The sequence below is a fragment of the Mesoplodon mirus genome (assembly GCF_964341445.2).
Source record: "Mesoplodon mirus genome assembly, chromosome: 7".
In the NCBI taxonomy this organism is placed as follows: domain Eukaryota; kingdom Metazoa; phylum Chordata; class Mammalia; order Artiodactyla; family Ziphiidae; genus Mesoplodon; species Mesoplodon mirus.
In genome coordinates this window covers 61,651,278-61,674,480 of record NC_138983.1, presented here as the reverse complement: position 1 = coordinate 61,674,480, position 23,203 = coordinate 61,651,278, and the positions used below count along the sequence as shown (strand labels likewise).

Here is a 23,203-nt window from a genome sequence, read left to right as displayed (position 1 = left end):
GTCTCATGAATATTGATATTGAATACTCAACTTAATTTGAGCAAGATTTCATTTTTGTTTTGTGAAGAACTTTCATAGAAATACCTCTCTTTGCCTCTTTTCCCCTTGCTTCCTTTAGTAATTCAACCAACACATAACAAGTAACTTTTCCATATCAGGAAGGATTAGAGTCTCAGATACTGTTCCCATGTTAATTTTCATTCACATACAACATTTCCCATTGACATTTTGGGTCAGATGATTGCTTTTTGTAGGGGGCTGTCCTGTTCACTGCATGATATCTAATAGCATCCCTGACCTCTGCCCACTAGAAGCCTCATCCCAATCATGACAATCAAAATTATCCACATACGTTGCCAAATGTTCCTGGGGGTCAAAATCACCCCCAGTTGAGAACTACTAACATATGAAAATGTTATGTATCAAAGGCCACGTAAACCATTTCATTATAGACACAGAGACAGAAACTCTGACTTAAACTACATCCCTTATAGCATTAAATATCTGGTTCCTGACTTTAGGGGTAGACAACAGAACATAAAAGAAATGGATGCACAAATGTGTAGATAAAAACAGGTAGGAAAGGCATTTGATGGGACCATGTGCTTAGTAGGCATTTTGTTCACCAGTGATTGATTCTGTGAGCATGTCGATCATATGAGAACATTGTCTTGAGAGGCCTGGCTGACTTGTGATATCTGTTAAATTGATTCTGGGCAGAGAGAGGTTTTCTAAACACAGGTATGAATTTATGGTAACAACTCTGTTCAAAAAGAAGTTCAATTTAAATTCCTACAATTGTTGCTAATCCAAGATGATAGTTCTTCTCTCTTTATGTGCCTTTAAACGTGCTTTTGTTAAATTCCGTTTTAAGTTTGTCTATTTTTGTCGGGTGTAGAGCACATTGAATCAAGTGAGAGTCAGCACAAGTAGTTCAGAAGCTCAGTGCAAGGAGCCACAATATTTACTGTGTTATATATCCACGACACATCATTGCTATGATCAAAGCAGTACATTAAAACATGTTTTGTACTTATTGTAATTTTATCAGCTGTAAAAAGTGCAAACATATATAAAGAGTAAATCTCTATTTGCATTCTCCCGGCATCCATGACTATGAGCAGCTAGTTCAGTCTTGTTCTGATGGATGGAGAATAGGCCAGAAGGATTAACTGTTTGGTTAGTCCTTTAAATTTGTTCCTTAAGAAGATGTCTCTCCCCCTCCCTTGAAGAGTAGATAACAGGACTATGAAATTGAGAAGCACTCTGCTGGTAAAGTACATCCTTCTTCCCAGTCTTGTTAATGTCAAAACAAACCAATGGTAATAGTGTTTTATATACAAGTTCACTGAAGCACCACATTCGGATAGTGTCATTTTAATCTACCTGAACAAAATCAGTGTGTTAAGAAGATGTGACACCAAGTCAAGTTTAGGGGAGCTAAGCCCTGTGCTTGTGCTCATTTGTTAGATGACCTTGGATCAGTTTATTTCCTCATGGGAAATAAAGTAATCCAACAACATTAGCTGCCTTCCTCTTTCCTAATGTTCTTTCTTACATCTTTGAACTTTGCGGAATTGTTTTTATTATTTTCATTTGTAAGGTTAAAAAAAGAATGGGGTTTGCACAAGATATTACCTAAATTAAGTGAAAAGTTGAAGCAATTTTGGTAAAGAAGGCAGGGATAAATTCTTTACAGAAAACTCTTTGATGTCTTTGAAATGTCGACATTATATAAATATCTTGCTCCAAAAAGAAGACCAGGTGTTAAAACACTGTTTAGTTACAGTTTTATATATATAGTTATGCAGTTATGTATAGCTTTCCATAGACACGCTGACTCCTGCCCTGGGTATATAATAGAGCTTTTGCAAACATGCGAAACAATATTGTTTCTTTCCGAGAGGCAAAGGTTAAGAGGTCTGACTTGTGACTTGTATCCTATGTTGGAACATTTAGGAGCTTTGCTAACCCAGGTTCAGGAAAAAGAGATCAAGGAAAAGGCAAACAAAAGCAATAAATTAATACTGAATGCCTTTTGTCATTTAGGCAGCTGTGTTTATATCTCATTCATAGATAGATTAGCCTGGTGGTTTCCTGTGTAATGACTACAAACATCAGTGGCATTGGTTTACGTTGGTTTACTTTGACCAGGACAGGTTTACGTTGGTTTACTTTGACCAGGACAGGTTCATTTTCTATACAGATACCTGGGTGACCCTTCAATGGCCTCTTTCCTAATGCGGCAGCTAACATGGAAGCTACTGTGTGCTCAGCAATGAAAGATTCAAGTCTTTACCAAATAGAAATGCTGAAGTAATAATTCCTTACTGTCCTTAGCACTAGAGGGTAATTGTAGAACTTGAGCTATGTCTCTGTTCATTACAGATTGGGGAAGGGGGGAAATGTAGGTGTTGAGGGCATAAGAAGAGATGGAAACCAACCAAGATAGGATCCAGTCAACTCATCTCCCAGGATGAATGTGGCCCCAAGCTGGCAAGTAACAATTCTAATATAATGGGAGTCAGGAAATTAAAAGATAAGAGTTTCCTCAGCCACAGATTAGCTATATAGTATCGAATAAGACAAGGAAAAGCCCTACTTTCTGTATCTGTAACATATAGATATTAACATGCAAAATAGATTTTCTTTCCACCACTCATCAAGACGGGCTTCTCTTTAATATAAATGACCACTGTCTTTGTCTTGATCCCTACGTCTTAAGGGAATGTCTTTGGAAATGGTGACTCATGGGAACTTTGCACAAATACCTCCTCATCGCTTATTTTACTTGAACCAACTATTTCTGTAGTTGAGTTCATCCTGCTTCTGGCAGTTGAGTGCCTAAGGGTGCTTGGCCAAATTAGATGGTCTGTTTGAAAAGGCCAGCTGCTCCTATCTCCGTGGCTGGATAACTGCTATTGTGTGTGTGTGTTTTACACGGACCATACCGTCTGATGTTCTCCATTCCTGGACTTTCAGGATCACCAGCCTTTTGCAAATGCCCACGATGTGCTGGCCCGCTCCCGCAGTCGAGCCAATGTGCTGAATAAGGTAGAGTATGCCCAGCAGCGTTGGAAGCTTCAAGTTCAAGAGCAGCGAAAATCCGTCTTTGACCGTCATGTTGTCCTCAGCTAATTGGGAATCGAATTCAAGGTGACTAGAAAGAAATGAGGCAGACAATGGGAGAAAATTAACTGAGTTTTCCTGGGTTTTGTTTTAATGCCCTGTTGATTTCACTAACTCTTGCTGGAAAATTCAAAACTGGAAACAAAAACATGCTTGGTATTTTCTTTTCTTGTTAATGTATTAATGGAGGCATTTTTTTAAAGCACATGCCTCAAACAACGTTAGCCTTTTCTTATTTGTGACTTTTACTAATAAAAATATGTCTGCCTGTAAATTATCTTGAAGTCCTTTACCTGGAAAAAGCACTCTCTTTTTTACCACACAGTTTTAATTTGGTTTTCAAGATAATTTTCAAGGGTGGTTTTTGTGTGGTGTTTTTTGTTTTTGTTTTTGTTTTTGGCAGAGTAGGGGAGGGATACGTGGGAAGTGCTTAACATGACTTTTTTCAAGTCACTTTACTAAACAATCTGTTGTAAATAGACTTTGCCTTTTATTTTCAAGTTTCATTTATATTTTGCAGTCTGCCAGCCTCATCAAAGCCCTGACTTACCTATTTGAATTTTGCACTGACTATGTTATCTGGACATCTGGTTGGCCTGTGGCTGCACTTCATGGTAAATTGGATCTGAAATGCCTGGTGGCTCTTCACAAGATGCAGATTTTCTTCATGTACTGTGATGTCTGATGCAATGCATCCTAGAACAAACTGGCCATTCGCTAGTTTACTCTAATGAATAAACATAGTCTTGGTGTGTGGTCTTTCTCATCTTCTTCTAGTATCTTTAAGGATGAATCCTAAGGACTTGGACATTTGCAATAAAGAAATTTTCTTTTAGACCCAAGCCTCCCTGGATTGATGACATACACATATTTGTCAGCATCTCCAGTCAGGTTGAGAGGCAGCTGTTTGAGCTGTAGTGTGTACAGCTTTGAACTAGCACTGGAGTTCCAGTTGCCTCCCTCTGAAAGGTATAGCAGTTATTGGATAACTGGCTTTTTTCTTCCTATGTCCTCTTTGAAATGTAACAATAAAAATAATTTTTGAAACACCTACCAGTGTATCTATGTCTCCTAACTTTTCTCCCCTCCCTCTTTTGCTGTATGATGAACTTGAAGATGCAAAGACAATTTGTACCCTGTTGTAAGACTATTGTTTTATACCAGTCTAATCATAAAACACTGGTAGTAAATTATCTGTGTGTGGGTGTGGGTGTGTAGAGAGAGAGGGAGGGAGAGAGAATGTATGGATACTTAGATGGGTCTCTGAAAGTATACAGATATCATTTTGATAAACAGGGATTTAAATGCATGAAGGAGTGTTTGTTCTAAGAAATTTTTGAACTAAATTACATTAATTTCATAAGGATGAAATTTTAGGAGCCATTAATGCATTTTTTGGTTAGTGAAAAGCACTTTTTTTAAACCCCAAAATCTAACCTAAAATTATTGATTTTATTGTTAGTATTAAAAGATATAAGTTCAACTACAACGAAGTGAAATTTATTCCAGGTATGCAAGGCAGTTTGAACATTTGAAAATTAATGAAATCTATCCCATCAACACACTCAAGAAGAAAAATGATGTGATCTTATCAATAGATGCAGAAAGAGCATTTGACAAAATCCAACACCCATTCACAACGAAAACTCTCAGTAAACTAGGAATAGTGGAGAACAAGACAAGGATGTTCTTTCTCACCACTCCTTTTCAACATCATACTGTAAATCCTAGCTAATGCAATAAGACAAAATAAAATAAAAGGTACACAGATTGGGAAAGAAAAGTTAAGACTATCATTGTTTACAGATGACATGATTGTCTATGAAGAAAATCCAAAAGAGTTAAAAAAAAAACCTGGTACTAATAAGTGATTTGACTATAGCAAGTTGGCAGGATAGAAGGTTTAAGATACAAAAGTCAATTGCTACCCTACATAATAACAATGAACAAGTGAAATTAAAACACAATTGCCATTTACATAAGTATCCCCCCAAATGAAATATGTATAAGTCTAACAAAATACGTACAAAATGTATATGAGGAAAACTACAAAACTGATGAAAGAAAGAACTAAATAAGAGAGAGATTCCATGTCCATGGATAGGAAGACAATATTATCAAGATGTCAATTCTTCTCAACTTGATCTCTATAGATTCAATTCAATCCCGGACTTCCCTGGTGGCACAGTTGTTAAGAATCCGCCTGCCAATGCAGGGGACACAGTTTGATCCCTGTTCCGAGAAGATGCCACATACCGCAGAGCAACTAAGCCCGTGTGCCACGACTACTCAGCCCACACCCTAGAGCCCACGAGCCACAACTACTGAGCCCGTGCGCCACAACTACTGAAGCCTGCACGCCCTAGAGCCCGTGCTCTGCAACAAGAGAAGCCACTGCAATGAGAAGCCCATGCTGTGCAACAAAGAGTAACCCCTGCTCGCTGCAACTAGAGAAGGTCTGCGCGCAGCAACAAAGACCCAATGCAGCAAAAAAAAAAAAAAAAATCCCAATCAAAATCCCATCAAGTTCTTTTGTGGATATTAACAAACTGATTGTAAGGAAGCAAAAGACTCAGAAAGTCAACACAATGTTAATGAAGAAGAACAAAATGGGAAGACGGACGCTACCTGTTTTCAAGACTTACTGTACAGCTGCAGTAATGAAGTCAATATCAGTGTGGCACTGGCAAAAGAATACAAACAGATCAATAGAACAGAATAGAAAGCCCAGAAATAGATGCACACAAATGTAGTTAACTGATCTTTGACAAAGGAACAATGGGAGCATGGAGAAAAGTCTTTTCAGTGAATGGTGCTGGAACAACTGGACAGTCAAGTGCAAAAAAATTAAACTAGACACAGGCCTCACACCCTTCAAAAAATTAATTTGAAATGGATCACAGACCTAAATGCAAAACAAAAAAACTACAAAACTCCTAGAAGACAACATAGGAGAAAATCTAGATTACCTTTGGTTGCTGATGACAGATTCAATATCAAAAGCATGAATCAAGAAAGAAATCATTGATAAGCTGGACTTCATTAAAATTAAAAACTTCTGGTGAAAGACTGTCAAGAGAACAAGAAGACAAGCCACAGACTGGGAGAAACTATTTGATAAAGTACTGTTTTCCAAAATATACAAAGAACTCTTAAAACTCAACAATAAGACAAACAACTTGATTTTAAAATAGGGCAAAGACCTGAACAAACACCTCACCAAAGAAGATATACAGATGGCAGATAAGTATTTGAAAAGATGCTCCACATCATATGTCCACAGGGAAATGCAAATTAAAACAATGAGATACCACTACACACCTATTAGAATGCCCAAAATCCAGAACACTGACAACACCAAATGCTGGTGTGGATGTGTAGCAACAGGAACTCTCATTCATTGCTGGTGAGAATGCAAAAATGGTATGGCCACTTTAGAAAAGAGTTTGGTAGTTTCTTACAAAACTATACATACACTTACTGTGTGATCCAGCAATTGCACACCTTGGTATTTAATATCTGAGTTAGTTGAAATCTTATGTCCACACAAAAACCTTGCCCATGGCTGTTTATAGCAGCTTTATTCATAACTGCCAAAACTTGGAAGCAATCAAGAAGTCCTTTGCTAGGTGAATAGATAAGTAAACTGTGGTACATCCCGACAATGGAATATTTTTTTAAATTTATTTTATTGAAGTATAGTTGATTTACAATGTTGTGTTAATTTCTACTGAACAGCAAAATGATTCAGGTATGTATTCTTTTTTTTTTTTTTTTTTGCAGTATGCGGGTCTTTCACTGTTGTGGCCTCTCCCGTTGTGGAGCACAGGCTCCGGACGCGCAGGCCCAGCGGCCATGGCTCACAGGCCCAACCGCTCGGCGGCATGTGGGATCTTCCCGGACCGGGGCAGGAACCCGTGTCCCCTACATCTGCAGGCGGACTCTCAACCACTGTGCCACCAGGGAAGCCCCAGGTATGTATTCTTTTTCATATTCTTTTCTAGTATGGTTTATCACAGGATATTGAATATAGTCCCTTGTGCTATAGAGTAGGACCTTGTTGTTTATCCATTCTATATTATAATAGTTTGCATCTGCTAATCCCAAACTCCCAATCCATCCCTCCCTCACTCCCCTCCCCCTTGGCAACAACAAATTTGTTCTCTATGTCTGTGTGTCTGTTTGTTTCATAGATAAGTTCCTTTGTGTCATATTTTAGATTCCACATGTAAGTGATATGGTATTCAGACAATGGAATATTATTCAGTGCTAAAAAGAAATGAGCTATCAAGCCACAAAAATATGTGGAGGAACCTTAAATAAATATTACTAAGTGAAAGAAGACAATCTGAAAAGGCTATTTACTATACGATTCCAACTATATGACATCCTGAAAAAGGCAAAACTATGGAGTAAAAAAAAATCAGTATATAATATGTCATTATACATTTGTCAAATTCCATAGAATTGTACAACACCAAGAGTGAACCGTAATGTAAACTATGGGCTTTGAGTGATAATGATGTGTCAATATTGGTTTATCAATTGTAACAAATATATCATTCTGGGGCTGGCCTATTGGTAGTAGAAGAGAACGTGCATATATGTAAGAGCAGGGGGTAAATGGGAACTATGTACTTTCTGCTCAGTTTGCTGTGCATCTACAATTGCTCTGAAAAATAGTTTATTTAGAAGGAAAAAAATGTTAATAGATATATAATAAAATGTAAGTTCATATTGAGCTTCCTGGTTATGGCCTTAATCTCTATTTTAAAAATATTGGCGAATATTTGCACATTATGAGATTATTACTTAAAGATATTTTCCATAAATAATTTTGATATAAGATTATATAACTCAGATAAATGGGGGGGCATTCTTTTAATAAAAGAATTTGTTACAAGAGTCCAATTTTGCAAGCAAAGCTTTCTATTTAGTATTGTTGTATGTTGTCATATCTACATATTAGGTAGAGAAAACAGATAAACCAGACTGAGCAGTTCTGTTTAACTGTAAGCTATTTTGCATGTTGTTACTAAATGATCACCTATAAATCAGTTTAAGTCTGACTCAGCCCAAAGTACAGCCTCTCGGCAACAAAATTCAGGTAAGAGACTCTTCTCCAGAGTGGCCCATGGTGGAGAATAAAAACATGGTTTTTAAGAAAATCCCTAGGCACGGTCGATAAATGATGAATTTTTTCAGCTATCTGATTATTCCATTATCTTAAACTATCAAATATGCTTATATGTTGAAAGAGTCAGTTTTGCTGATGATTCAGTCATCTGGAGGAGTGGAAAGTGTTTTTGGGTTTGGAAGTCAGGAGCTTTAGGTTCTGACCTCTGCTCCGCTACTAGCTCTGCAACAATTATGAGGGATTGGATAAGAGGGTTTCTAAGGTTTCTCTAGGCCTAACATTCAGTAATTCAATTATATGTGCAGTTGTAGCTTTTTGTTTTTTCCATGCTAGATATTTGTAATCTCTCAGAAAGTTGAAGCTTTTATGCTCAGCAGAGCATCCAGAATCTCTTAGGATTTTATCATTAAGCCCTCATCATTTATTTCCCAGAAGAGTTCTAAGACAGACACCTGAGATTTTCCCTAAAAGGCAGGTGCATTTGTTAGCTATGCGTGTATCTGGCTTTGGAGCTGCAGCACGTACAGCCTGTGTGGCTCTCTTTTAAAACCTTTACTCAATTTCTACAAACATGTCCAGCTGCCACTAGACTTCCTGTCTCGATCCTCTTTGCTACTGCCTTTTTCATTCTATCACTGTTGTTGTTAAATTTTCTTCTTTGAATACAGGGTCATTTAAATGCTGCTACACTGATTGGTGAACTTTTTGGAAATGCTCAATAGAAAAGGCTTCTCATCAGTGTGTCTCCAAAGACACCAGGCTCTTTTTCCAAGAATTATGCAATGTCTTGTTAAAACCTAGAAACTATTAATTACCTGCTGCGTATACAAATTACTCAGATTTCATCTGGGTCAAGGCTTAAGATATTGTTAAAATTATCAGTCAGGATGAACTATACCGAAAGAATTCTTGTGTGCAATTAGCTTTGATGACATCTGCTTTACTTTTTGGTACCCTGTTGTATCAGTTCTGGCTCGTTAGCTATAGGCAGAAATCAGGTGCTGATGTTCTCAGAAATGTAGTAATAGGGGCTCTATACCCACTGTGCCATCATTTCCCAACTTCTGCCATACACATCCTTTATCTCTTACCCTGTAGAATTCTTGGCTCGAGAATTTCCCAACTCTTTTTCTCAGCAACTTTTTCTTTTTGACAGGATCTTGGCTAGTTTGTAATCCAGAGATTTTCATTTTATGTTAGTTATTTTAGGCCATTGGATCAGTAACTTGGAATCTTTCATTTCCTCTGTTTTGATTTTTAATTGGACCTATGGCACTTATCTCATTCCCTCACCACCACACCTCTATATGGAAGAGCTTTTCCTGGCATTTATTCCTTTTTCAGCCTTTTTCACCATCACATTATAACCCTCCCCACCACTCACATTTCCCACCCCTCATCTGCTATCCCCCATCCCCTACTTCCCTTTCTGGTTCCAGAGTCATTGTCTTTTCTGTAGCCATACTTGATAGGATAGGTTTTTTCACAAGAATTGTAATACACTTTATTGCACTTGAATTCTGGTGCTTAGAGACTGCTCCTGTCATTACATAGTGCAGCCTGCAGAGTTTTGTTTTACTCAGGTAGAGAAACAAGTGCCAGTGTTTACCTAATCTTGCCCTTAAACATTAGGGCTGGGTTTTTTGTGGAAAAAGAAAGCCACCTTTCCTTCTTTTCTGAAAGCCCAAAATTAGATTTCATGTGGCTTTTCCTTTTCCATTTTGGGTATGTTCTTCATTTCTCAACAGATGTGCTTTGGATAGATCAATGTTTGATTTTCCAGTGTTAGGGAAAATATAAGCCAGGTTTTCTATAAGGTGCAGGTGAGGAAGGGATGCTGCACAAGTATTCATCTGTTAAGAAACGAAACAGGAAAAGAACTAATACCTAGTGCATTATGTATTTTTTTTTCATTTAATCTTCACAACCACCCTGCAGAATAGTTGATAGCTCAGTTGGACATAGGAATAAGCCAGAGCTCAGATAGGTTAAGAAATTTGCCTAAGGACACACAGCTAAGAAGAGGCAAAGCCAAGATTGAAACTTGAGAATGTTAATGACTGAAAGAAAAACACTCTTTTCCTATAGCACTTCCTTGACTTCCAGTTAACTAGTTACACTATAATGTTCCTGTGAAATCCATTGTGACCACATTATTACAGTCAAAGGCAAAAAGTAATGGTAGTGTAATAAATAAGCTGGATGCAGGCCTATTCAGAAGAAGGGAATGTGTTGATATGAGACATCTTGGAGCATAATACTTTAAGTTCCATGAAAAAAAAATACCTAAATACAGATGCACTTTACTCAATATATTTAAGGTTCTAAGTAAAAATATGTAAATTGACCATGTTTTAAATGTGTTAGGGGAGTTTCTCATTAAGGAAATCTTACAGTGAATTTTTAAGACCAAATGATTCCTTTCTTATTTTTATTTTCAGTTTTGCCCTCGGCATATCAGGTATCATTTAAGAAGTCTATGCCTGTGAGGTTGCATGATCACTAACAAGTTTGTAATTTCTCCAACACGTATTTGAATATTGTGGTGTTTCAGTGTTTCCCAAACGTCAGTATTTGAATACACCTTCACAATCTTCATTATATTAGTGTTCCACCTGTACTGCTATTTACTTACTATTTTTCTGTAAATCAATTTACATTTTTTACTCAAGTAGCTTTATTTTTAAAAGAGACGTTGTATCACTACTGTAAATGTGAAATCAGTATAATTCACAATAAATAGAAATTAATAGTAAAATATTATTAGATTCCAGCTAGATACTATTCCTGTTGAAGGCTTCCATCTGAGGAGGATTAGAAAGCATTCAAGTAGTATGGAAAACACACTGTCATCGGACTAAAGATATATCCTTGTAATCATAAGGACTGAAAGGGAATAACTTTCTCACAAGGCAAGTCAATGTTATTTCATGCTATTTCTGTGTACCATCAAAAATCCTCTCCCTTTCTACCCAAAGAATGTTGTAACCCCATCAAGTTTTCAGAATGAGCTCAGAAACTATTCATCAAAGCAGAAAAGTCTCTGATCTCTGTCGATACCTGTTCTCTTTTGATCTGGCCAAATTAATAAACTTGGTTCTGTTTCCAGGCTAAAGAGGAAATGATGGACAATAGAAGCTACTCCAATCTGCCAGACAAACTGCCTGTCTTCACTGATTCCACCCACTTGCCACTGACCGGGTCCTTCTATCTGGACCCCATGATCATGTTCCACCTGTACCCTGAGGGCCCGGTGCCACCTCCTTACTCTGAAGACCTGCCATTGCTGCCTTTTTCCAGTGACTCTCTGATCATGGAAGATTATGGGGAAGCCTGCGCCTTCTGCTTCCCAATGCCTTATCCAAATTACAGAAGGTGTGAATACTCCTACAGGCCAGCCTTTATCCAGAAAAGGAATGAGCGGGAAAGGCAGCCGGTGAAATGTGTCAATGAAGGCTATGCCCAGCTCCGACATCATCTGCCAGAGGAGTACTTGGAGAAACGACTCAGCAAAGTGGAAACCCTCAGAGCCGCAATCAAGTACATTAATTACCTGCAGTCCCTTCTGTACCCTGATGAGGCTGAGGCCAAGAATAACCCCAGGAAAGATTCCTCCATAATGGCAACCACCAGCGGCCACACTGACCCCATTTTCAGAATCATTTGATTCTGTGTTTCTAAATAGAAACAAATAATTTCACAAAATATGGTCCCTTACATCATTTGATAGTTTTCCTAATGGAGTTTCTGGGTGGGCAGATAATAGTTCAAATGCTAAGCTGTATTGGATATTTCTTACCTGGGTTTCAGATGTACTAAACATTATCTTATGTAGATTGAGAAAACGCTTCTTAACCTTTGGTAATTTCTTTCAAGAACTTTAGGGAAGCAGGAGTCCCCAGAATTCTCTATATCTCTCACCTTGCCCTTCTCACACACTTGGCCAGAGTCCCAGCTGTAAGAAACTCACAAGAGTATTGTAAGGTAAGACTAATGACTATTCAATGCCTGTACTGCACTTTGCAGACGCTTCATGCTAAGCAATCACAATGAACCTCCCTGGATTTGTCAGTTTGGTGGGTTTTATTATTTGGGGTTGGCGAGAAATCTATACGTCACTCATAATGTGATGCGGAAGTATCTTGGGGCTAAAGCAAAAGTAGTTAACAAAACCTTGTTGTCATTTGAAATTACTTCAGAGTCATCCTTTTCCTGCATGCAGCAGACATCCTCAGGTAGCTCAGTTTGCGCTTAAGAGTGCAGGCTCCACAGTCAAACTGCCTCCATTTACATTCTGACTCTGCTGCATCCCCACTGTGTTTTCTCAGTTCTTCATCCACAGAATGAGAATTATAGGAAAAGCAGCTACCCCTTATGTTTATTATCAATGTTAACAGTGCTTGTGAAACATAATGAAAACATTATGTGAAAACATAATGTGAAACATGAAAACACATAATGTTTTCATAGCCATTATTTTTAAAATTTATTATCCTCTTTTTTTTTCTTTTTTGCCCATGACATCAACATTCTTTAGGTTCTCCAGGCCAGAAAATGTGGGAAGGACAGTGACATCCTCTGTCTTGGAGTCTGCCTTCAAAATGTTTCTATTTCTGTTCCTATGATGAGCTTCAGCTCTTCCTTCTTCCTTAACTCCCACGTCCCCTCTGTCACCAAGCCCAGGCAGGACTTCCAACACACTGTCACATTCACCTCCACTGTCACCTCTCTGTGAAGCCTTTCCACCACAGCCATTACTTGTTCCTTTATTGTGAACACATATTTCCTTGCCATTCCTATCCTGCTATCTTTACTCCTGCTATCTTTGCACACCTATCTCTGCCTTCAGTAGAATGTAAGCTCCTTGAAGATAGGTGTCAGTCTTATACATCCTATATTCCTAGCACCCAGCAAAGTGATTCAAGCCAGGTAGGCATCAGGAAATATTTGGTGGTGTTATTTTCCTATTTCCATCCTGTCACATTGTGTCTGGATAACTCCGTGGCCTCCTGGGCTCTGTTCTCAACTGGCTCTATCATCACTCTGATATTCTTTCTTAAAGTATTTCACGTCACTTCATCGCTCAAGCCCCATGACAACTTCCTTTTGACTCTGACATTGTTGACATTTATCTGCTTGGTTTTCAAAGCTCCCATCAATTTGGCCCCTTCCCGAATATCCACACTTGATTTTCCCATGACACCCCATTCCCTCCACTCCAAAAAGAAAATCACAGTCTTGCAAATGCATCCTTCTCTCTTAGCTCTTGCTTCCTACCAAGAAGGAATGGAATATTCTCCTTCTTCCTTTCACCATTGAAATCCCACCTATCTTATTCAGGAATCCTTCTCTCATAGCCAGAGACTAAATCACTCAGCCTTTAGGGTAACAGTCATTCTCCTGGCTGCAAAGTTAAGCTCTGTGAGGGTAGACATCAGTTAGGATGCTTTTGGTTGCAACCGATATAAAAATCTGATAAAAATTGGTGTAACCAATAAAGGGAATTTATTGGTTCACATACCTTCGCTTCTAGCAGTAGGGCCGCCTTCAGGCAGGGCTCAACACTGTCACCAAGAACCTGTTTTCTTTAGATCTATCCTCTCTGGGAATAGCTTCAATGTCCCAGAAAGACTGTCAGAAGCTCCCAGAACCTCAAGCTTTCTTATTTATGTATAGGAGGAAAAAGAAAGTCTATAACCCAGGATTTCCAACAAAAGTCTTGAGATTCATTCTGATTCCAGAGGCACATGCCCATGCCCTAGTGGCCAGGGGATGGAATGTGCTGATGGACACACATGAATCGGGGGGTACAGTCAGCCTCTCCTAACCACACAGAGCCACAGCAGAAACAGGAACTGGTGGAAGGGGGGGATGGATGGGGTAGAGACAACCACAAACGTCCCTGCATACTTTTTTGGTCTTCTACACTGAACACAGTGCTGGGCACACAGCCAGTGCACAGTGACTGTCAGATGCCTCAAATACCAGCCTCCTCCTCTGGAGGTTCAAATGAGAGCAGAATCTAGACTTCTGTTCCTTTGGTCCCCACTGTCCACTCCCACCACCCCAAGTGATCATTACACCTCTGCTCCTCAGCAGTCCTGTCTGTTACAGACAAACATGCCCACACTTCCGGTTTTTGGGTTTTTTTTTAAACTAAAGACAAATTCTATATTAGAGTGCTTAGGCCACCCAGTGGTTCCCTCCACTCCAGCCTCCTGCCCGCACCGGGTGAAGGCAGGTCAATAGCCTTGAGTCTCTGGGGGACCAGCTCCCTCCCTCACGAGACTCTCCTGGGATCCGGGAGGGCTGCGCATCTTGACGGACTCTTCCGGCAGAGGGGAAGCCCGAGCTTTTGGGGAACTGAGGTCGCACTGGCCTTTCCCGCCAACACCCTCTCCCCAGAAAGGCGGAGAACTATCCCCTACCCTTTCGCCCCGCGCATGCGGCCCAAGGCCCCAGTCCCCCCACCTCTGCACATGCTCAGTACACTCCCTCGGCCCAGCTGGCTCGCATCCATGGCAACCTGCTAGGCAACCAGGAGTCAGTAGGTCTGAGGCCGTGAACTCCATCTGTCGGAAGGGGCTGAGGCTGAGGTGGAGTTTGAGGCTGTGATAAGTCCCCTTGGGGTCAGAACTGTGGACTTGGGCAGGAGCAGACTCAACAGGGCCGTGGTGGGCTGGGCCAGCGGAGTGGGATCTCGGGCCCTGGGTGGCAGCTGTCGCCTCTGAGCACGTCTACGGAGGCCACAGCCCTGGGCTCTCAGCTCGGTCTAGTTCCGCAGGTGACTGGGTTAGGAGGGAAGTCTGTGGCTTGGGTTAGGGGTCAGTTTGTCACCAGGCCTACGATTTGCGAAGGGACATGTAGTCTTACCCCCGAAGTCCCTACAACTGGGGTGGAGATGGGGGAAAAAATACTAACGTATGTTGAGCTACTTAAATATGCCAGGTGCTTTCCACATCTCATCTCCTGGGCGGTAACTGAAGCACCGAGGTGAAGTGAGCACGCAGCCAGCAGGCTGTGAAGAATTTACTACAGCTAAATTCTTCTCTGAAATCCCAGCTCTTGCTCTTTCAGCCCCTCCCCTATTTCCTGAGCTGAGCCTCCCCGGGCAGGTGATTCTGGGGACACCCCGTGCGTCAGTGGGACCGGGTGCGGCCGCAGAGAGGCCGCAAACCGCAGAGCTGAGCCCAGCCCGGGCCAGGCGCCCTCTCCTGGGCTGTGGGCTACAACTCAGATAATACTGCCGCTTGTTCTCAGGTGTTTTCTCGCAAGGCCATGGACTCCTCCGCAGGGCCTGGGATGCCTTTGCCCAAATACTGCAGCGTGGTCACAATCCTGAAGGCCCCTGCCTGGGCCAGCACTGCTTCTCCCTGGGAACTCTCCTTCGCCCGCCCTCTCGCCTCCCAAGCACCCTGGCTCACCCGGCAGAGCCCCCTCACCAGGTATCGATCTCGGCTTCCTTTTTCCTCTCTGTTCTTGGTTCTAGATGGTGGGAGAGATGGCCCAGGAGGGAGAGAGCTTGCTTCCTGGGAAGGCCGAAAGGGTTCTTTACCGTGTGGGCTCTGAGTTGCTTGGGGTTTAATATTCCCCTAGTCTAAACTGCGCTCCCAGTGACATCAAAGGTTGACCTGGCTTTCATCCCACCTTTTAGCGGAGTGGCAGATGTCAGAGTTGGCATGTGTGAGGGAAGGCAGTCAGGCATCATCAGTTATAAAACTTCTAGCTCATTTTACCATCAGCTCTGAGACTTGCCATGGGACTACATGAGAAATTAGGGTTTCTGCTACCAGCCGCTAAGGTGAGGTCTCCAGGTCCCTCCTCAAGTTCCCTCAGTATCCCTCAGTTATCCTGGCTTTTTATGAATGGTATCCTTAGTTGGCTGTCTACAGTGTGAATACGAGAGGGGAAAGGAAGCTCAGCCTAAAAGCACATACAGGTGGTGCAAGTCCCAGGGATTCATGTCCATGCTATTCAAGTCAGTCTGCCCAGGTTAGAGACACACCAGCCTGAACCCTTTAGCCCCTTTCTTGATTCACCTCTGTAGACCATCTCATTCAAAGCCTGAGTTAAGCATTCCTGTATCCGGGCTTGCCCACAAAGTAAACAGTTTTTTTCAGAAACCCAAACCCTGACTCAACAATTCCCTACAGCTTGGTCCTGTCCACAAAATTTCCCAGAACTAGCTTCTCCTTTCGTCTGTCTCACAGCCTCCTAGTCAGCTCCTCTGTGCTTCCCGTGCTCAAACGCCTCCTCCTCTCTTATTACCCCACAGTGCTCAGCTTTCTTGCAATTTTGCTCCTTTGGCATCACCATCCAAGCCTCCACGCCTCATCGTGGAATCCCACATACCGCCTCAGAATTTCCCTTCCTGGAAGTCTTTCCTGGCCTGCTGTCTAGTCTCAGACCAGCACTCATAACCAGAATATATAAAGGCTAATCCCACCCTGATCACCTTGAAACAATTCCCAATCCTCAAACGACGGTTCCCTTCACTCTCCTCTCCTCCTGCCCCTTCCAGTAGCTTACCTTATCTTACTGGAAGTCACAGATTGCCACTCTTTACATGGATTTCTGTTCCATATTGCCTTATCTGTCATGCACACACCATGGCGCTGCTCAGATCTAACTCTGAAACATGTTTCTTGATGGTTTTAGGTCTTGGTTTTCTCTACTCCCTAATTCCATTTGCTTTTTCCCAGATATGCATCTTATGACCCGTGTCTCCACATTGCTGACCCAGCACGGCAGGGGCCTGGCTGGCTGAGAAGAGGTGGACATGCTGCGGACGCATGGGTCCTGGCAAGAAGGGAAGCAGATGGCTTTTATTACAGGGGCTGCTCCCGAGGCAAGTCCCTAAGTCCCAACATCTCCCCATATGCTCCTCTGGGTGGCCCTGTCATACCTGATATGCCTCAGCTGTGTGTGCCCAGCAGTTCAGTTACTTGGATAAGCACAGATCTTCCATGGTCAGGATGCAGAAGTGAAAATGTAATGTCAGTGAGTGCATTAATTTGCTAGGGCTGGGTAACAAAGTGGCACAAGCTGAGTGGCTTAAACAACGGAAATTGTCTCTCGGTTCTGGGGACTGGAGGTCCAGGTGTTGGCAGGGTTGGTGATTCTGAGGGCTGTGAGGGAGGATCTGTTCCATGCACCTTTCCTAACTTCGTCAATCTTTGGTGTTCCTTGGCTTGTAGAAGCATCCCCCTAATCTTGGCCTTCATATTCACATGGTGTTCTCCCTGGGTGCATGTCCGTCTTCAAATTTCCCCTTTTTGTAAGGACACCAGTCATTGGATTAGGGGCCCACCCTACTCAGCCGTACTCAGTGTGACTTTGTCTTAAGTCGTTATATCTGCAATGACCCTATTCCCAAATAAGGTCACGTTCTGAGGTACTAGGGGCTAGGACATCAACATATGAATTTGGTGGGGTAACTATTCAATCCATAACAGTGAAGAAAATATACAGTAAAAGCACTTTGTTCAGGAAAATTCAGTGTGTCAAATTATGGGCGCCAGCCTAAGGGAAAGAGGAGCAAAGCATGTGTACCTCGTGTAAGCCTGTGTCCCTCCACACAGGAGCACGGTGCCTGCGTGCTGGGGCCAGGCCTGGGCTTTACTTTGATGGCTACTTGCTTCTTTGGGATTTTTCTCTTCCCACAAAGAGTCAGACTTTGTGAATGTGGATCCATAGAGGGAAAACAAGTGTGATTTCTAAAAATATATATAAATTATAGAATTTCCAAACAAAAGTCATTTTGTCATTTTCAAGTAACTAATATGTAATTTCAAATGAAATATTAACAGGGTTTTGCTCAAATATAGATCCTGTCTAGTGGTTTGATAAAAGTCAATTTGTAAGCTTGTTCTTTTAATTAGCTTAGTACTTGTCCTGCCTTCTCTGCCAGGCTGCTCATTTGCTTCCTTTGCCTAGCCTCCCCTCATGGATGTAATGGCAGTGCAGAGGGCTGCTCCAACAGCCCCAGCCTGTCCTTGCCTGAGAGGGCCTGTGGATGATACCCCACCCCTGGCTGGCTGCGGACACAGGGACAACACTTCCTGGGAGTGCTGGGAGGAGGGGGTGTGCTTGGGGAAAGATCCAGAGGACCCAGGTTACTCCTGTGAGTTGCAGGCCAAATATAAAGATAGGAGAAAAACAAAACAAAACAAAACAGGAAAAGGAAGAGCACGGGACAGGAAAGGCAAGAAGTGATAAACAAGAGTTGCCACGGCAAGAAGCAGAGGGAAGAGCGTCCGCCTCACAGCCAGCCTGTCTCTGCCACAGCAGGCTCCCGAGCAGAGCCTGGCCCTGCCCCCTTCCCTAACTGGGCCTTGCTGCGTGGGAGGGAGACCCTGGGCCTGGCCCTAGGCGTTGTGGGGAACCATGGTGCTCCCTGCAGTACTTCCTAATGCCAGCTCTTATTCTGAGTGTTTTCTTTCCCACAGCTGGAGAGGCAGGGGTTCCTGCTGGTGGAATTTGAGGCTCCCCTTGTCACATGCCCAGGGCTGCCAGCCCAGCGGCAGAACGTGGTCTTGGAGGAAGATGTCATTCAGTTCTCGCCATCCGTGGCATACTCACTGTGACTTGGGGACAAGGTGCTGGCACTCTGGGGACCAGACCAACAGCACTATGGTCCCGGCACCATTCCTTTGGGCTTGGAGGCAAGAGACCCCCAGAGAGGTAAGGGAGCGCTCTGGCCTCCCAGTCCCCAGGAGCCAGGCTGGTGATCAGGCTGAGAGAGCAAAGGGTGTCTCTCCAGCTTAGGGGTTTTAGAGGCTTAAAAAATCCTGACCCTTTCACTTGCAGCTTCGTCCTGAGGGTGGCCACAGATAGACAAATCATATCTTTCAGATTATAAAATATTCTTTATCGGGGCAAAATAGCCCAAGGCTCCTATGTCTATGCTGGTTACTTAACCTATGGTGCGGTGAGGTTATCCTGGGGTCACACCAGTACTCATGGTCCCCCACCAAGTCGTCCAGAGACTGGGACAGTCCCCTTGTGCGAGGCCAGCCAGTCAGCATCGTTGTGTTCAGAGAAGCGACAGAAGGAGGTTTCTCCTTCCCTTCCCCCACCTGAGGATGCATCTTGGTTTTGACATGAAAACCAAGACATGGCGGCACAGGAAGGGGTGGTAAGCATGGGGCAGGCGAGGAATGTCCCTGGCAGGCTCTCCAGGGAGAGGTGCGCGCGGGCAGAAGCAGAGCAGAGGGGCCGTGATGAGGCTTTGCTTCTGGGGAGAGGAGACCCCTTATCCCATGATATGAAAGAGGCGGCTGTAACAAAATCGTGACCTTTTCTGTTATGTAGCATCCAAAGAAGAAGAAATTACTGTTCACTTCTGGAATGGCAGGACAGCTCCTATGCCTCTTGGAGGGGTCAGGTGGGTGCCCCCAGCCATCTGGAAGAAGGCTGTGGACAGGCTGCACAAGCCTTTCACCACGGAGCACCCCAGGCCCCTCCTCTGGGCCCCTTGCTGCTCTCTGGTGGGGCCGGTCGCTGGATGTGTCACCGGCGGGCTTCCTCTGAGCACTCCGTTCCTGTGCCCTCCCTGCCACCCGCATGCCTGCTGCCAGCTGCTGGGCCAGGGCTGCCTCTGCTGCTGCCCCTTGGCTGGACCCACCTGGTGGCCTCTAACCAGAACCTCAGTGGTCACAGCTAGAGAGCATCCAGAGGCGGAGCTGAAGCCCACGGCACAGCTTTTGCCCCTTGAGGATCCTAAGGAGGAAGAAGTAGCAGCGCAGGCTTCCACGGCTGTTTCTTCCTCCTCTGCCTCCTCTTCTTCTGAAGAAGAGGATCTGGAGAATGAGCTGGAGATGGGCCTTCCCCAGAGGCTGCTGGTGGACAGCACAGGCAACACGGCCCCCATCCTTCTGGAGGAGTCTCCAAGGAGGCAGGGTGGCCTCTGCCAGCCGGAATGGAGGTACTGGAGGGGAAACGGGTCCGAGCCGCGTCCCGGGAAGCCAGGTAGACCTTTTCCTAAGGCAGGGCTGAGGCCTCTGCTCCCTTCCCTCCCCCGTGTCTCTCAGGAATCTGAGGCACATGTCCGCTGTGCTGGGATTGGAAGTAACACTTGGTCATGTCGAAGCGGGGGCTGTGACAAGAGGGAAATGTGGGCTTTATTGATTAAATGGAAACCTAACAAGAAAGGATGGACTGATCTTTGTGCGAAGGTTTGCATCCCTATTTGACAACTGTCTTTTCTTTCTTCACTAGTCTCTACTGGCAGGACTCTGCCACTGTCCGTTTCTACCCTCCCCTCCCTCGTTTTCCTTGGAGGCGATTTTTCTCTAGATGTGCAGTCAGAATGCCTCCAGGTGTTGATTGGAGTCTTTCAGCGCCCTGAGAAGCTCAGAAACGGGTCTTTAAACACTGGCCATCAGACCCTACTCTCCAGATGGGCCCCTTAGGAAGTCAGAGCGGGAGGAACCAGGCACAGCCTTATGCGTCTCACTCTACCACTGAGAGGGGAGGCAGTGTCATTGTCATTGGCAACCTGCAGCCATCCCCAAACTTCTCTACCCAAGCAACATGCCCTTGTAGGTTTAGAGCAGTGTATCATTGATATGCCTCATGCCGTGCTATCTAAGTTCCCAGTGGGGCCCAGAAAGAGCAGATGCCTAAGGCAGCTGGCAGAGCTTTGTGAAGGAGGTGACTTCATAAGCCAGCCCTAGACTAGATTCTTGGGGCCCTGTGCTGACTAATTCAACCTTCAGTGAACTAAATGAACATTCACTCTGGGGCAGGGATACTGAGGGTTAAAGAATACCACAGCTAAGGGCATAAGGATCTGTAGGTCATTCTAATAATTGGCTATAAGGAGAAATATAGTATCTTCAGGTACTTGGCCTGGCTTTCCTCTAGGTACTGGATCATTTGTTATGCTCTGGGCAAAGGTTAATTCTTGGAGCTGAACCATGAGAATCAGTGAGCCTGCCCCCTGCCAGGTCCTACCTCTGCACCCAAAGCTCTGGAGAGTATGCTTGCACGGGGCGTGGAGAAAGGGGCATCTCCAGCCCCCATCCCAGATGGTGCTGCACAGCACACTAACTAGTGAGGGGAACTGGTGAGGTGAAGCGTGTAAAACGACGTGTGTGCCTGGGCTAGAAACAATGGCAAATACCAGAGCTTTTCTTCTCTCCCCTCCAGATCTTGTATCCTTTTAAGGAAATGTGCTGCTTTGCTTCTCCTAACTGCGCTTGATTGCTATCAAGCACTGATGCTTCACAGTCTGGTCTGAGGCTCTACCTCCTAAGGATCCTCTTGTACGGGTCCTCCGCCCTCCATGCTTTTGGCTCCTTTTAGTTGCAGGCAGTGAGGTTACTGTCTGAGACTAACCTAACAATCCCAGAGGGCCAGGATTCATGCCAGCAGTCATGCTGCTCTCCACCCTTGCTTATGACTGAAACAGGGTTCAGACAGTTAAGGGATTCTGTGATCCTTGATACACTTCATAAGTCAAGTCTAATCCCATCAAAATGGTGGCATATTCAACTAACTGAGTTTTGGGTTTAGGAACAAGACTTTGCAACATCGGGAAAGAAGAGAAGGGCAACAAACAACAGACAGTGAAAACCGCAGCAGTGGGGAGTCCCAGGGAGCTGGTCCTGGAAGCCACTGGCATGAAGCCACTACAGATCCTGCCAGAGGAAGCTGAACACAAAAAACTGAGTCGGGGTACTGCGGCACATCAGGGAGACCAGAATTCCCCCTAAACTAAAAGCCCCAAGGATCTAGGTAAAGCAGATGGCTGGGAAGGGGCTTCTGAAGGACTCCTTCCATGGTTCTTTGACCTTCGGGGGTCATACCACTTTTGAGAATGATAAAACCTATGGCCCCTCTTCCCAGAAAAATGCACACACCCCCAGTTTTGCATATGATTTCACAAGGCTTACAGAACCCACGAATTTCATCACTAGGGGTGCAAGGATCCCCAGTTAACTGACCCCTCTACACTATGGTGGTGGGCGTGGGCCTGCTTTACTAGGCCCTCGGTCCGTGAGTCTGTTCTTTGCTAGGAATGCGAATACAGCTCTACTTAAACCTTTGTATTCTTTTTTTTTTTAGAAATATATTTTTTTTGATGTGTATGAGTTTTAAAGTCTTTTATTGAATTTTTTGCAATATTGCTTCCGTTTTATGTTTTTTTGGTGTTTTGGCTGTGAGGCATGTGGGATCTTAGCTCCTCGACCAGGGATAGAACCCGCACCCCCTGCATTGGAGGGTGAAGTCTTAACCACTGGACTGCCAGGGAGGTCCCCAGACCTTTGTTTTCATCATATAAAATACTGGCCTTTTTTCTGAGGAAAGACATGTTCAAAACGAGGTGACTCCCTAGGCAACTAAACTGAGAGATGCAACAATACTGTTGGTGTGGTAGCTTAAAGATGTTTAGGACACATCAATGACTTTGTAATTTTAAGGATCGAACGTCACTGATTTTAAAGTCAGAATAAGACTCTCAAGACTTCTTTTTCTCTTGTAGGAAGCTAAAGAGTAGATACCTGAGGAGGAGTCAGTTACAAAGTGGCTGACACAAGGCCTTCTTCTATGGAAATGGTACAGTGCAGGCCACAGGTGATAATCCAATAAGCAGCATCTTCACCCCAGGAAGACATCCTTGCAGATGAGTGGCACCTGTCCTAAGGGGCACAGGAGTGTGGCGGCCTTGGCAAGGGCTCCCTTCCAGGGGCCTGGTGCGATCTGCTTGAGGATGCCTCTTCCACAGAAGATGCCTCTTCTACAGAATATGGTTGGCCTGCTTTGGGCAAATGTGTCCACAGCCTCTCTGCCATCTTTTCATAAAGCCTCAGTTGTACATGAGTAACATTTTGTTTGACTTCTTAATGCCAATAAAAAGGAATTCTCTTCATTTCCAAATTTCTCACTTTACTATCATAATTAACCTTTACTTGGAAAGCAAGCAGTAAAAAC

The 23,203-nt window shown here is 43.6% G+C and overlaps 2 protein-coding genes and 1 pseudogene across 5 annotated transcripts in view; all 3 read left to right on the top strand.

Moving 5' to 3' along the window:
• The window catches only part of LOC309808690 (transmembrane protein 9B-like), a 14,542-nt gene extending 10,362 nt beyond the window's left edge, over positions 1–4,180 (top strand). The window contains 2 exon segments of the mRNA XM_082629264.1: positions 2,983–3,156; positions 3,650–4,180. Of these exon segments, the coding sequence (XP_082485390.1) occupies positions 2,983–3,138 (156 nt within the window). The 3' untranslated portion in view covers positions 3,139–3,156; positions 3,650–4,180.
• Positions 4,181–4,269: 89 nt separating this feature from the next.
• LOC309808691 (achaete-scute homolog 3-like) lies at positions 4,270–17,057 on the top strand. Of its 3 annotated transcripts, XM_082629267.1 has the most exons (4): positions 7,044–7,103; positions 11,034–11,178; positions 11,376–12,250; positions 16,969–17,057. In XM_082629267.1, exon 3 carries the CDS (start codon positions 11,388–11,390, stop codon positions 11,931–11,933), a length of 546 nt encoding a protein of 181 aa, XP_082485393.1. In that variant the 5' UTR covers positions 7,044–7,103; positions 11,034–11,178; positions 11,376–11,387; the 3' UTR covers positions 11,934–12,250; positions 16,969–17,057. The 3 variants fall into 3 exon arrangements, with proteins under 3 accessions (XP_082485391.1, XP_082485393.1, XP_082485392.1); XM_082629265.1 differs by lacking the exon at positions 11,034–11,178 and having other exon boundaries at positions 4,270–7,103; XM_082629266.1 differs by lacking the exon at positions 7,044–7,103 and having other exon boundaries at positions 10,628–11,178.
• LOC309808800 (uncharacterized protein C11orf16-like) lies at positions 14,142–23,141 on the top strand (annotated as a pseudogene). The gene is made up of 8 exons (XR_014296189.1): positions 14,142–14,146; positions 14,672–14,813; positions 14,901–15,050; positions 15,527–15,711; positions 16,314–16,368; positions 18,715–18,949; positions 19,580–20,236; positions 21,785–23,141. The product of XR_014296189.1 is annotated as an uncharacterized protein C11orf16-like (transcript).
• Positions 23,142–23,203: the final 62 nt, after the last annotated feature.

Coding starts and splice junctions, on each gene's coding strand:
- LOC309808691 (XM_082629265.1), top strand. CDS start 7,014: ATGTGGGATCTTCCCGGACCGGGGCAGGAACCCGTGTCCCCTACATCT. Junction 7,104..11,375: donor TGCCACCAGGGAAGCCCCAG/GTATGTATTCTT, acceptor TTCTGTTTCCAG/GCTAAAGAGGAAATGATGGA.